This window comes from Coregonus clupeaformis, chromosome 13 (assembly GCF_020615455.1).
Source record: "Coregonus clupeaformis isolate EN_2021a chromosome 13, ASM2061545v1, whole genome shotgun sequence".
NCBI lineage: Eukaryota > Metazoa > Chordata > Actinopteri > Salmoniformes > Salmonidae > Coregonus > Coregonus clupeaformis.
The window spans coordinates 17234053-17249804 of record NC_059204.1 but is presented as its reverse complement, the minus strand read 5'-3'; the positions used below and the strand labels follow the sequence as shown (position 1 = coordinate 17249804).

At 41.6% G+C, this 15752-nt stretch overlaps 1 protein-coding gene across 1 annotated transcript; it reads left to right on the top strand.

The window, feature by feature from the left end:
• The first annotated feature begins 258 nt into the window (after positions 1–258).
• psmg1 (proteasome (prosome, macropain) assembly chaperone 1) lies at positions 259–11621 on the top strand. Its single transcript, XM_041893897.2, has 7 exons — positions 259–503; positions 795–904; positions 1201–1358; positions 8236–8298; positions 8448–8646; positions 9017–9147; positions 9814–11621. Exons 1-7 carry the CDS (start codon positions 385–387, stop codon positions 9889–9891), a joined length of 858 nt encoding a protein of 285 aa, XP_041749831.1. The 5' UTR covers positions 259–384; the 3' UTR covers positions 9892–11621.
• The last annotated feature ends 4131 nt before the right edge of the window (positions 11622–15752 follow it).

Below are 15752 nucleotides of genomic sequence, written 5' to 3'. Positions count from 1 at the left end.
AAGGCAGAAAAATGTGACAACTTCAAGGGGTGTAGACTTTCACTAGCGACTGTATATTTTGTTACACTCCAGCATGATAGGTGGCGATAGGTACCTGTCGCGTTGAACTCGAGGGAAAAACGGAGAAAGAGAAGAAAACGACGGAAGTACACACAGGGTATTTTTTTTTATATTTTTTGTACCTCCTCGCGTCTTTCTCAAAACCCATTGGATGAGAAAGCCAGCTGGTCCCGCTTTGCTGACCTTCTCCTCCAATGGGTGTTAAGAAAGAGAGGCGAGAGGACGCGAGGAGACACAATTGAGATTCTCCCACGGTGAGGATCTTTGAGCACACATTTTTCTACCAGCACAGTCATCTAGCTAGCTACAGTCATACAATAAACGATGGCAACGTTTTTCGGAGAGGTTTTATCCGTTTACTCACGTGCAGTCGAAGAAGACGACGATGATCTGGATGCTGAAAATGAAGATGAGCAAATTCACAGAGCGATAGAAGAAAATAGGTAACTAACAGCTAGCTAACTATAAATGCTAACGACTCACAAACTGCACGCGATTGAGCTTTCAGTTTCACTAGGTAACTAACGTTAGTTAGCGAAGGCTTTTAAATGTTTGACGTTTGTAGCTTAGTATGCAGCAGATTGTTCTTTTGAAATATCCATCGCTTGTCAATAAAATAACCATGTCCTCTGTTCTGAACTATACACAGCTCCTTTTATTGTTTCAATAAGTTAGTACACGGTGACTGAGTGTAAAGATTATGATTTTGACTGACTGTTGTTCTGGCATAACAGGGAGGTCCATATTGCGTGGTGCACAGAAGTCGCACAATCACTAGAGGGCTCTGGCAGCAACAAATTGCAATGCTCAGACCTCATCATTGCCGTGGGCCCTAATGCTGCAGGTAAGCTCACCTGAGACGACTGGGGTGTATTCATTAGTCGGATTCCGTTGCAAAACGTTTTGGGAAGATTCTATAATTTATAAAATGCAGCTTGTGCCAAACGCTCTGAAGACTATTCGGATTGGAATAGGAAAACCGTACCATTAAAATTAACTACACCTTCCGTTTAAGAACGAAATGGAACCAAACAGCTTTTATGTCACGTTTTGCAATGGAATCTGACTAATGAATACACCCCTGGTCTAACTCTCTTCTCTTTTTCTCAAGGAATGAACATTCTCTCCTATTGTTTTCAGGATTTCTGTCTGCGTATGTGTTGAACACTGAAAGCTGGGATGCAGTGGGCCATGCGTCACTATGGAATGAGAGGAGTAGGGGCTCCAGTAGACAGAGCATTGCCCCACTTCCTGGAGAGCCAGCCTGTCTCTTCTACCGACACAGGGACAACCCAGCAGTGAGTGGCTGATCAAACACAATGCACACCAACAATTGTACTTAGGATACACTTAAAGGTGTAAGTAAGCCTTGTACAAACCACAACGGCCCATAGTCAATGTCAGACGCAAAAATATCCACACTGTTTCACACTGCTGCAATATTAGAGCTGCGGGATAAAAACAGTAGAGAATTTAAGCCTCGCTCTTCACATTCTTAATTGTTTCTTCTTAAACGCTTCACCTTCTTAAATGCAACAGACTAGCGTCCAGAGATAGGCTCCTGAACTATGGGCCGTTACTTTGTGGATCGCTGACTTTACCTTTAAAGGTGTGTTCCAACAATATTTTCATTGCTACTGTAGTCAGTGACTCAGCGATTACAGCAGATTCTGTAAAGCAGTGGTCACCAACCTTTTCAGAGCTGAGATCACTTTCAGAGTCAAAATGCAGGCCGAGATCTACAGCTCATATATATATATATATATATAGAAGGTCAGCATCCCGGCGTCGCCTCATATATAGGCAGAGTTGCAAAGAAAAAGCCATATCTCAGACTGGCCAATAAAAAGTAAAGATTAAGGTGGGCAGTCTGAGATATGGCTTTTTCTTTGCAACTCTGCCTAGAAGGTCAGCATCCCGGAGTCGCCTCTTCACTTTTGACGTTGAGACTGGTGTTTTGCGGGTACTATTTAATGAAGCTGCCAGTTGAGGACCTGTGAGGCGCCTGTTTCTCAAACTAGACACTCTAATGTATTTGTCCTCTTGCTCAGTTGTGCACCACTCCTCTTTCTATTCTGGTTAGAGCCAGTTTGCACTGTTCTGTGAAGGGAGTAGTACACGGCGTTGTACGAGATCTTCAGTTTCTTGGCAATTTCTCGCATAGAATAGCCTTCATTTCTCAGAACAAGAATAGACTGACGAGTTTCAGAAGAAAGTTATTTGTTTCTGGCCATTTTGAGCCTGTAATCAAACCCACAATTGCTGATGCTCCAGATACTCAACTTGTCTCAAGAAGGGCAGTTGTATTGCTTCTTTAATCAGCACAACAGTTTTCAGCTGTGCTAACATACTTGCAAAAGGGTTTTCTAATGATCAATTAGCCTTTTAAAATTATAAACTTGTATTAGCAAACAACGTGCCATTGGAACACAGGACTGATGGTTGCTGATAATGGGCCTCTGTACGCCTCTGTAGATATTCCATTAAAAATCAGCCGTTTCCAGCTACAATAGCCATTTACAACATTAACAATGTCTACTCTGTATTTCTGATCAATTTTATGTTATTTTAATGGGGAAAAAATTGCTTTCCTTTCGAAAACAAGGATATTTCTAAGTGACCCCAAACTTTTGAATGGTAGTGTATACACACACTACCAGTCAAAAGTTTGGACACACCTACTCATTCAAGGGCTTTTCTTAATTTTTACTATTTTTTACATTGTAGAATAATAGTGAAGACAACAAAACGATGAAATAACACATGAAATCATGTAGTAACCAAAAAAGTGTTAAACAAATCAAAATATATTTTATTTGAGATTCTTCAAAAAGCCACCCTTTGCCTTGATGACAGCTCTTAATGTGTTTGAGCCAATCAGTTGTGTTGTGACAAGGTAGGGGGGGTATACAGAAGATAGGCCTATTTGGTAAAAGACCAAGTCCATATTATGGCAAGAACAGCTCAAATAAGCAAAGAGAAACGACAGTCCATCATTACTTTAAGTCATGAAAGTCAGTCAATATGTAAAATATCAAGAACTTTGAACGTTTCTTCAAGTGCAGTCGCAAAAACCATCAAGCGCTATGATGAAACTGTCTCTCATGAAACCGCCACAGGAATGGAAGACCCAGAGTTACCTCTGCTGCAGAGGATAAGTTCATTAGAGTTACCAGCCTCAGAAATTGCAGCCCAAATAAATGCTGCAGAGTTCAAGTCACAGGAGGGAGTCTGGAAGGGCCTCTAGGAATCTTTGGGTTGTCCGAGAATTTATAGCATGGCTTTTGATGGTCCTTGGTTGGGGTCTGAACAGATTATTTGTTGCGATTGCAAACGTAATAAGATGTTGGTCCGATAGTGCAGGGTTATGAGGAAAAATATTTAGATCCACAATATTTATTCCACGTGACAAAACTAGATCCAGGGTATGACTGTGGCAATGAGTAGGTCCGGAGACATGTTGGACAAAACCCATTGAGTCAATGATGGCTCCGAAAGCCTTTGAGTGGGTCTGTGGACTTTTCCATGTGAATATTTAAAGTAACCAAAAATTATAATATTATCTGCCGTGACTACAAGGTCCGATAGGAATTCAGGGAACTCTGTATACGGCCCAGGAGGCCTGTAAACAGTAGCTATATAAAGTGATTGAGTAAGCTGCATAGATTTCATGACTAGAAGCTCAAAAGACAAACTCAGTAATTATTTTGGTGGTAAAGTGACATTTGCATCAAGATTATGATTAGTTAATTGACCATAACTGCCTTGGAAGTGAGGGATCTAACATTAAGTAGGCATATTTTGAGATGTGAGATATCACAATCTCTTTCAATAATGACAGGAATGGAGGAGGTCTTTATTCCAGTGAGATTGCTTAGGCGAACACCACCATGTTTAGTTTTGCTCAACCTAGACCGAGGCACAGACACTGTCTCAATGGGGATAGCTGAGCTGACTACACTGACTGTGCTAGTGGCAGACTCCACTAAGGTGGCCATCTCATTGTGGAGCTAGAGGAGTTAGAGCCCTGTCTATGTTGGTAGATAAGATGAGAGCACCCCTCCAGCTAGGATGGAGTCCGTCACTCCTCAGCAGGCCAGGCTTGGTCCTGTTTGTGGGTGAGTCCCAGAAAGAGGGCCGATTTTTATCTACAAATTCTATATTTTGGGAGGGACAGAAAACAGTTTTCAACCAGTGATTGAGTTGTGAGACTCATCACTCGCCCTAACTGGGAGGGGGCCAGAGACAATTACTCGATACTGACACATCTTTCTAGCTAATTTACACGCTGAAGCTATGTTGCTCTTGGTGACCTCTGACTGTTTCATCCTAACATCGTTGATGCCGACGTGGATAACAATATCCCTATATTCTGTACTCTCGCCAGTTTTTGCATTAGCCAGCACCATCTTCAGATTAGCCTTTACGTCGGTAGCCCTGCCCCCTGGTAAACAGTGTATGATTGCTGGATGATACATTTAAAGTCTAATATTGCAGGTAATGGAGTCGCCAATGACTAGGTTTCAATTTGTCAGAGCTAATGGTGGGAGGCTTTGGTGGCTCAGAACCCGTAACGGGTGGAGGAGAGACCTGAGAAGGCTCGGCCTTTGACTCCGACTCGTTGCTTACTGGGGAGAACCGGTTGAAAGTTTCTGTCGGCTGAATGAGCAACAACGGTTGAGCATGCCGACAGCATTTCTTTCCAGAAGCCATGAGAAAATTGTCCGGCTGTGGGGACTGTGTGAGGGGATTTATACTACTATCTGTACTTACTGGTGGCACAGACTCTGTTTCATCCTTTCCTACACTTAAATTGCCCTTGCCTAACGATTGCATCTGAAGCTGGGCTTGCAGCACAGCTATCCTCACCATAAGGCGATAGTTTTCCTGTATGTTATGAGTACAGGGACTGCAATTAGATGGCATAGTGTTAATGTTACTACTTAGCTTCGGCTGGTGGAGGTCCTGTAGAACCGTGTCCGGGGAGAAAAATATTGAGCGAGGGGAAAAAATTATATAAAAATAACTAAGACGTTGGTTAAATGAAGATTGATTAAATGGTTTTTAAAAAGTAAAAACCGTCAAGTTTGGCAGGTAGCCAAGCAGCAACAAACAGCGTAGCACGGAGACAAGTGAAACGCTCAGAACGGAAGTGACAGTAAACAGGTTTCGATGGTTTGGGATGAGTCGGACGGCAGAGTGAAGGAAAAGCAGCCAACAAGTGCTCAGCATATGTGGGAACTCCTTCAAGATTGTTGGAAAGAATTCCAGGTGAAGCTGGTTGAGAGAATGCCAAGAGTGTGCAAAGCTGTCATCAAGGTAAAGGGTGGCTATTTGAAGAATATATTTTGTTTTGTTTAACAGTTTTTTGGTTACTACATGATTCCAGATGTGTTATTTCATAGTTTTGATGTGTTCATTATTATTCTACACTGTAAAAAATTGTAAAAACATAGAAAAACCCTTGAATGAGTAGGTTTGTCCAAACGGTTGATTGGTACTGTGTGTGTGTGTGTGTGTGTGTATACAGTGGGGGAAAAAAGTATTTAGTCAGCCACCAATTGTGCAAGCTCTCCCACTTAAAAAGATGAGAGAGGCCTATAATTTTCATCATAGGTACACGTCAACTATGACAGACAAAATGAGAAATTTTTTCCAGAAAATCATATTGTAGGATTTTTAATGAATTTATTTGCAAATTATGGTGGAAAATAAGTATTTGGTCAATAACAAAAGTTTCTCAATACTTTGTTATATACCCTTTGTTGGCAATGACACAGGTCAAACGTTTTCTGTAAGTCTTCACAAGGTTTTCACACACTGTTGCTGGTATTTTGGCCCATTCCTCCATGCAGATCTCCTCTAGAGCAGTGATGTTTTGGGGCTGTCGCTGGGCAACACAGACTTTCAACTCCCTCCAAAGATTTTCTATGGGGTTGATCTCTGGAGACTGGCTAGGCCACTTCAGGACCTTGAAATGCTTCTTACGAAGCCACTTCTTCGTTGCCCGGGCGGTGTGTTTGGGTTCATTGTCATGCTGAAAGACCCAGCCACGTTTCATCTTCAATGCCCTTGCTGATGGAAGGAGGTTTTCACTCAAAATCTCACGATACATGGCCCCATTCATTATTTCCTTTACACGGATCAGTCGTCCTGGTCCCTTTGCAGAAAAACAGCCCCAAAGCATGATGTTTCCACCCCCATGCTTCACAGTAGGTATGGTGTTCTTTGGATGCAGCTCAGCATTCTTTGTCCTCCAAACACGACGAGTTGAGTTTTTACCAAAAAGTTATATTTTGGTTTCATCTGACCATATGACATTCTCCCAATCCTCTTCTGGATCATCCAAATGCACTCTAGCAAACTTCAGACGGGCCTGGACATGTACTGGCTTAAGCAGGGGGACACGTCTGGCACTGCAGGATTTGAGTCCCTGGCGGCGTAGTGTGTTACTGATGGTAGGCTTTGTTACTTTGGTCCCAGCTCTCTACAGGTCATTCACTAGGTCCCCCCGTGTGGTTCTGGGATTTTTGCTCACCGTTCTTGTGATCATTTTGACCCCGCGGGGTGAGATCTTGCGTGGAGCCCCAGATCGAGGGAGATTATCAGTGGGTCTTGTATGTCTTCCATTTCCTAATAATTGCTCCCACAGTTGATTTCTTCAAACCAAGCTGCTTACCTATTGCAGATTCAGTCTTCCCAGCCTGATGCAGGTCTACAATTTTGTTTCTGGTGTCCTTTGACAGCTCTTTGGTCTTGGCCATAGTGGAGTTTGGAGTGTGACTGTTTGAGGTTGTGGACAGGTGTCTTTTATACTGATAACAAGTTCAAACCGGTGCCATTAATACAGGTAACGAGTGGAGGACAGAGGAGCCTCTTAAAGAAGTTGTTACAGGTCTGTGAGAGCCAGAAATCTTGCTTGTTTGTAGGTGACCAAATACTTATTTTCCACCATAATTTGCTAATAAATTCATTAAAAATCCTACAATGTGATTTTCTGGATTTTTTTTCCTCAATTTGTCTGTCATAGTTGACGTGTACCTATGATGAAAATTACAGGCCTCTCTCATCTTTTTAAGTGGGAGAACTTGTACAATTGGTGCCTGACTAAATACTTTTTTTCCCCACTGTGTGTGTGTGTGTGTATGTGTGTGTGTGTGTGTGTGTGTGTATATATATATATATTTTTTTTTTTATGACTTCATCGTAAGCCTATGCCACATGAACCTATCAAACTGTTTTGTAGCAATGAGGTTTGTGCATAGGCTATAAGCTCAATACATTCTCACTGCATATAGACTTCTTGAATTGTCCTGCCAATGTTGTGCTTCTCAGACCGTTTTTTAAAATTATATTTCAAAACGTGAGGTATATGATCACACTGGTAATATATAATTTGTAGCATTACTTGGGAAGCATACATTGAAATGGTTTATTTCACTGGACTGATGGTGCCTGCATCTGATGGTCAGTCTCAGCGGAGGGCGGGTTTCGAGAGAGGCTGCCTCTAATGGTTTTCTGGCTCATGCACCAATTAATGTTACTCGTATGACCAGATAACGTGAAATGGGCTACTCCTCTATATTAGAAAGACAAGCCGATAATAACAACGCAAGTCTATCGATAAACTTTGTAGCGTGAGTGGATAGGGGGAGTATTTTTTTATTGCTTATAAATGTGTTGATAGTGCTGAATAAAATCTTAAACATTAACGGCAGCTCTTTGCTATATTCGTTGACAGTTTCTAGTCATGATTTTTTACGTTTTGAATCTCACACAGTAGTCGACTATCAACTTCGCTGTGGGCTCGTGGAAGCTGCAGACACGGTGATCTGAGCTATCTGATTGGCCAGCGGTAGACCTATGGGTGTACTTAATTTGCTCCCCGGGCCTGCCGGGTATGTTGAGTTCGTTCCTTCAGACACATGAAATGGTTAAAAATGGGAACACTTCGATACCCGGCACGTAGGGCAGTTGAATCAAGTGCACCTACCGGAAACAGTGCGGAACAAATAAAAAAATAGGAACGCAAGGCTTTATCGTTGTTTTTTTAAAATTAGAAATGTTTGGCGATTGAGTAGGAAAGCCTTGGAGATGGGGAAAAACTAGGAAAGCCTCGCGATCGACTGGTTGGTGACCACTGCTTTAAAGCATATTCTTGTGTTGCTTTTGTAGGTCCTGGTCTGCCAAAGCACTTGTTACATTGCGGAGGACCAACTGTTTCAATGGACAGAAAAGGTAAAGCTCTTGTGATTTTATAGTTGCCTTGTAGAGGTTTAGGTTGATGCCCACTGCTTGATATGATTATAAGTAGATGTGACTGTAAAAGCACTGGTCACCAATGACTATGGTCTCTTAACTTTCTCCCTTCTTCCATCTGGTTCTAGGTGTTTGGCTGCCTCCAGAAGAGAGGGCTCAGTGTGATGGTGCTGTCGGACAGCCCTGTGGCTGAGTACAAAACGCCAGACTACCTCTATGGTAGCGCTGTCCCCTTCCTACGCTCCCTCAAGAGCAGTGCCTCCAAAAGCCAGGCCCTCTGCCCTGCACTAGAGCAGCCCAACATCCTCACTGGACTGCCAGCTGCAGGTACCACCATACTGATGTCTTTGATTCCCTGGGTTGAAGTCTTCCATTTAATTCCACAGAATTAAATAATGGGCTATTTTCAATTCATTCAATTGATCGACTTTGAAATGGAATTGACCCCAACCATGTTCAGGCATGTTTTACTTGCGTAAAAAGCACTTGCATTAACGAAACTGATTTAATTTGTCAAATATTCTTGCTGGATCATGCATATTAGCCAACTTGCTGAATTGATGTCATTATTTCTCCTTAGGACCTTTCCATGGATTACATTCTGGAAAATTCCAAAACGTTATGGTTATTTTTGGTTCATTTCTGTTTCATTTTCACACAGAATGTCAACTTAAATGGATCTCTATTCTTTCCTCAGTACTGAGCCACTGCCAAGTCCATCAGATTCCAGCTGTTCTGTACCAGTGCTACACTGATGTCATCAGCCCAGACTCTATCACCATGGAAACCTACAAACCTGTTCTGTTGTGTCTAAGCAAGTTGGTCAAGGTGAGCGCATACATTGTAGAGCAGGGATGGGCACCCCCCACCTTGCGAGCAAAACATTTTAGTTGTCTCCCTCGTGTCAGTGAAGATACATAAATGTGTGGTCCTCTGTAGCTCAATTGGTAGAGCATGGCGCTTGTAACGCAAGGGTAGTGGGTTCGATCCCCGGGACCACTCATACGTAAAAATGTATGCACACATGACTGTAAGTCGCTTTGGATAAAAGCGTCTGCTAAATGGCATATTATATTATTATTATAGTTACATTTAATTTCCTGCAATTCTAGACATTTTGCCATAGGATAGAGGCAAATGTTTGCAGTTTTTAATATATCTGATGAGCAATGGGGCCTATCCCAGTCAGTAATTCGACCATGCTTACTACAAGTTTAGATAGTCTAGCGGCCAGCTAATTTACCAATCTAAAAGAAAAATGCTGATATTGGCTAATTGAGTGACTGCTGATGCACAACCAAATTTTGAAATTGCACCTGTGTGTTCTATTATTCAAACTCTCAAAGGTAAGTTTCCAACAGTTTCCCATCCCTGTTGTAGAGTATTTAATATCCTAATGGTAGCTATTCAACACTGTTCAGTGTTCTCAAAAGCTTTGTCTTCCGTTGCTGATCTCTCTCTATCTCCCTCTCTCTCCCCCCATTTTACCTCCAGTTGGAGCCTTGTCTGAGCGCTGACGTCCTCCGAAAGTTTGCCATAATCACTGAGGCTCAGAGTAACCTGTATACTTAAATGTGGAAGATTTATTTGTACTGAATAGGCTCTGTATTTTGTATTTTACCTAAAGGACAGGTTCACTTTATTTTAACCAAATCTGTTTTTTGGATGAATATGGCATTTTATAGAAGTGTTCAGACACTTTTTTGCGATTTCACTTGGTTTTGAGAAACGTACCCCACCAGCGATAGACTTCCTCATGCTCGTTCTGCAGTTGCAGGGGCACAGATAAAACATGAACAAAAGCTAAAAAAACACCCAAATACGTTCTTTTAAAAACGGCATTGATCTCAGTATAGTGATGCAGGTCTTTAGACATTGTACACATGAGATTGTGTCTTTCCGAACTTTAAATTCAAAATTGTTGGACTCGAGCGATACTTCTCCGTGTAGCCCTTCTCCGTGCATCTTTCAAGACCTGCATCACTATACTGTGAGCGTTACCGTTTCTAAAAGGATGTACTTGGGTGTTTTTGGAGCGTTTGTTCATGTTTTATCTGTGCCCCTGTAACTGCAGAACGAGCATGAGGAAGTCTATCGCTGGTGGGGTAAGTTTCTCAAAACCAAGTGAAATCAAAAAAAGAAACATGCCATTTAGAAAAAAAGTCAACCTGTCATTTAAACTAAAATAATATGTAATTCATGTTTTAATTTGGAAAGAGTGGAGGGCACCTTAATTGAAAAGGAAAAGGCACAACACTCGCTCAGCATTAAACTCAACCTAGCCATTGATGGCCGAAACGTCAAGGTTTTTAACTTGGGGGACTTTGCGCAGTTCTGGAGTGGTTCCGACTGACATTTTCATGTACAAAGCACTCTGTGAATGTTGTAGGGACCTGTGCCTTATAGTGCCAGACAGCCCCATCTGTCTGCACCCATCTGTCTGCACCCGACATTTGCGTAGCGAGTGACGTGTCACATTTTCTGCCCTGTCCAGACAAATAATATATTTGCTCTTCCTCTGAGTGAAGGAGCCCTGCCTGGGATACGGTATATGAAAGGGGACAGTCTAGCGAATCCAACAGTTGTGGTTTCATCTCACCGTGATATTCTCAGCCGGATTTAGAGCTCTCAAAATGACATAATACTAAATAATTTCATAGAATTTAAACAAGACCACTTTCTCTTGGTCACAGATGGATGAAATCACTTTGTGTTTAAAGCTGAAGTTGTAAAGAGTCTGCACACATTGAATTGTCTCTGTGCTGCTCAGTGGACGTTTAGGAGAACATTCTGTCAGTTGTATGAAATAGTGCCAATATTGTACTGTCACTAAGTATGATCATATTTGTTTTAGTTATAAGAAAGGCGCAATCTTATAGTAAGTCATTTATAATTTGATTGTTACTATATTTACAAAGCATCAGTCATTTCAAGCCCTATTGCTCCACATTTGTTGAATAGGGGAAAAAATCATGATTTTTCTATTTCATATTTTCATAATATTTGTGCTATGTACTTGAGCTTGTGTCCTCAACAGTGAGTACACCTCAGCAATTACAAATGATTTTTTTTACCAGAAAGGTGTGTTCCAGACCTTTCTAAAACTATACAACATTACCTGTTATTGTTTATGGCCATCTCATGAAAAATGATTACTTTTGGGTATGTCTATTTAGGCGGAAATCTACATTTTCCCCCATTATTCAAGAGGTTAAAGAAAACAATTAGTTTTTAATGGTGAGCGAGCGTTGTGCCTTTACTTTTTCAAGTAGTGTTACATTTAAATAAACATCCTGAAATTCTGTGATATTTAAATGTGTTTACATTCATATTAACACTTTGAAAATGTACTGATATTATTAGAAGTTTCTAAATAAATACCATCCTCAAATCTTTGTCTCAAATATGCCTTAAAAGGTCAGACTGTACACTGAGTATACAAAACATATTAAGAACACCTGCTCTTTTCATGACAGACTGACCAGGTGAATCCAGATGAAAGCTATGATCCTTTATTGATGTCACTTTGTAAATTCACTTCAATCAGTGTAGATGAAAGGGAGGAGATGGGTAAAATGATTTCTAAGCCTTGAGACAATTGAGACATGGATTGTGTACAGTGAGGGGAAAAAAGTATTTGATCCCCTGCTGATTTTGTACGTTTGCCCACTGACAAAGAAATGATCAGTCTATAATTTTAATGGTAGGTGTATTTGAACAGTGAGAGACAGAATAACAACAACAAAAATCCAGAAAAACGCATGTCAAAAATGTTATAAATTGATTTGCATTTTAATGAGGGAAATAAGTATTTGACCCCCTCTCAATCAGAAAGATTTCTGGCTCCCAGGTGTCTTTTATACAGGTAACGAGCTGAGATTAGGACAGAGGGGTCAAATACTTATTTCCCCCATTAAAATGCAAATCAATTTATAACATTTTTGACATGCGTTTTTCTGGATTTTTGTTGTTGTTATTCTGTCTCTCACTGTTCAAATACACCTACCATTAAAATTATAGACTGATCATTTCTTTGTCAGTGGGCAAACGTACAAAATCAGCAGGGGATCAAATACTTTTTTCCCTCACTGTAGATGTACCATTCAGAGGGTGAATGGGCAAGACAAAAGATTTGTGCCTTTGAATGGGGTATGGTAGTAGGTGCCAAGCGCGCCGGTTTTGTCAAGAACTGCATCACTGCTGGTTTTTTCCACGCTCAACAGTTTCCTGTGTGTAACAAGAATGGTCCACCACCCAAAGGACATCCAGCCAACTTGACACAACTGTGGGAAGCATTGGAGTCAACATGGGCCAGCATATCTGTGGAATGCTTTCGACACCTTTTTAGAGTCCACGCCCCGGCGAATTTAGAATGTTCTGAGGGCGAAAGGGGGTGCAACTCAATATTAGGAAGGTGTTCCTAATGTTTGGTATACTCAGTGTATATGGCCCAACCCCTGCTCGGTCCCAGTCAGCCGAGTGCCACACAGTCCACATAACAAGGTCTGTTTCTCAAATGGCATCGTATTCGCTGCATAGTGCAGAACCCTATGGGCCCTGGTCAAAAGTAGTGCATTATAAAGGGAATAGGGTGAGATTTGGGACTCTATCCCACGGTTGCAGTTGAGCCACCCACACATCCAATCCATAAGTGGGATGACTGTGGTGAATCAGGCTTCTTTATTGCTGTAATATTTTAGTTGTTTTCTGGCTCTTTCCTTCCTGTATGTCGCTACCATATGTTCCCCAGATGTAGCCTTGGCAGTGTGGTTATTTACCTTCAAAACCAGTCCATTCTCCTGGGAGGGTCTCTCCCTTATCTTTGTATTTTCTCATTTTCTATCCCTCTTCTCCTTAAACCAATTAATTGTCTCCTATTTATCATGTGAGACCTTCAATGACCACTTGTGAGTTTCTGGAAATCTTCGTAGCAAACGTGGCAATTTATTTCCCTCAACACAGTCGTGAGAGAGGAGCAATCATTAAATCAATGCTCGATGGTCAATCTTCTGTGTGTGGTTATGAGCAACATTTACCAAATGAAGAACATTGATGTTAGTGTTCTGGATCTTTGTCATGGAAATCATGTGGTTCACATACACTGCATTCGGAAAGTATTCAGGCCCCTTCACTTTTTCCACATTTTGTTACGTTGCAGCCTTATTCTAAAATGGATTAAGTAAAATTTTCCCTCAATCTACGCACAATACCCCATAATGACAGTGAAAACAGGTTTTTAGACATTTTTGCAGATTTATTAGAAATTAAAACAGAAATACCTTTATTTACATAAGAATGTAACGTAACAAAATGTGGAAAAAGTCAAGGGGTCTGAATACTTTCCGAATGCACTGTATATACAAAAGTATGTGGACACCCCTTCAAATAAGTGGATTTGGCTTATTTCAGGCACACCCGTTGCTGACTGGTGTATAAAACCAAGCACACCGCCATGCACTTTCCATAGACAAACAATGGCAGTAGAATGGCCTTACTGAAGAGTTCAGTGACTTTTAACGTGGCACTGTCATAGGATGCCACCTTTACAAAAAGTCAGTTAGTCCAATTTCTGCCTTGCTAGAACTACCCTGGTCAACTGCTGTTATTGTGAAGTGGAAACGTCTAGGAGCAACAACGGCTCAGCCGTGAAGTGGTTGGCCACACATGCTCACAGCACAGGACCGCTGAAGCGCATAGCGCAAAAAAATTGTCTGTCCTCGGTTGCAACACTCACTACAGAGTTCCAAACTTCCTCTGGAAGCAACATCAGCACAATAACTGTTCGTTGGGAGATTCATGAAATGTGTTTCCACGGCCGAGCAGCTGCACACAAGCCTAAGATCATGTCAATGCCAAGCGTCGGCTGGAGTGGTGTAAAGCTTGCCGCCATTGGACTGGAGCAGTGGAAACGCGTTCTCTGGAGTGATGGATCACACTTCACCATCTGGCAGTCCGACAGACGAATCTGGGTTTGTTGGATGCCAGGAGAATCCTACCTGCCCCAATGCATAGTGCCACCTGTAAAGTTTGGAACTGTTTTCGTCATGGTCATGGTTCCAGTGAAGGGAAATCTTAACGCTACAGCATACAATGACATTCTAGATGATTCTGTGCTTGGGGAAGGCCTTTTCCTGTTTCAGCATGACAATGCCCTCGTGCACAAATCGAGGTCCATACAGAAATGGCTTGTCAAGATCGGTGTGAAAGAACTTGACTGGCCTGCACAGAGCCCCGACCTCAACCCCATCAAACACCTTTGGGATGAATTGGAACGCCGACTGTGAGCCAGGTCTAATCGCCCAACATCAGTGCCCGACCTCACTAATGCTCTTGTGGCTGAATGGAAGCAAGTAATGCTGCAACATCTAGTGGAAAGCCTTCCCAGAAGAGTGGAGGCTGTTATAGCATCAACGGGGGACCCTTGCTCATGATTTTTGGAATTAGATGTTCGAAGAGCAGGTGTCCACATACATTTGGTAATGTAGTGTATATAAACCATTAGTAAGTAGTCTTCTGTTTTAACTGATAAATGAACCTGAGGGCTGTGTGTGTGTGCTTTCTTTGATTGTGGCCGTTTCTCTGAATTTGAAATATTGTATTTGTCCACAAGATGGTGCAGGTACTCCATGCAATTTCACCATACTTGTATTTCCCTTCAATAAGCAAGTCAGCCCTCTGTGTGACTAGACTGCAGTACCTTGGTCACACCCTTTATAGTTTGGCTCTGGTTTGCACTAATAAGGGAAAAGTGATAGACTGGTATTGTTTGGTCTGGCAAATTAACATTTATACTGCAATGAAACATCAATGATACCAGACCTTAGAGGACTTACATAAATAGTTCAAGGCATCTCTAATTTGAATGCAAGTAAGCTATTTTATAATACATACAAGTAAGGCATCTTACATTGCATCTTGGTGAGCAAACCTTGCACAAAGGTTATGACCAGTCAGGTTATCCGGAATTGAATTAATCTTTAATCTTGAGGTCTACAGAATTCAGATAAATATTTTGCGTACATCCTGTGATGTGAAAAGGAACAAAATGACATTCACATTGAATATGATTACACGCCAGATGGCCCAATATGGGCATGCAATTAATTTGGTTTACATGGAGATTTGTTAATGTGTGATGGTCCATAGAGGTGGTATGATAGAAATCAACACTTTGCTGCAATGAATAAAGATGTCCCTTACAAGTCTTCAGTGATCACGTCACACTGAGAAGTTAACAGTTTCTGTTTTTGCTTTAGCCTGGTGTTGGTGCTCATCTGTGGTTTTCAAAGAACTCACACTCCCTCCATGCTTCCACAGCCAGAGTGTTGGGGTGCTAATGATCACTCCCTCTCCCTGACATACTGTATGTGATCATTACTCATCATTGAGCCAACATGGTGGCTCGATGGCCAGTTGCCAGCTGGTGCCTTTTG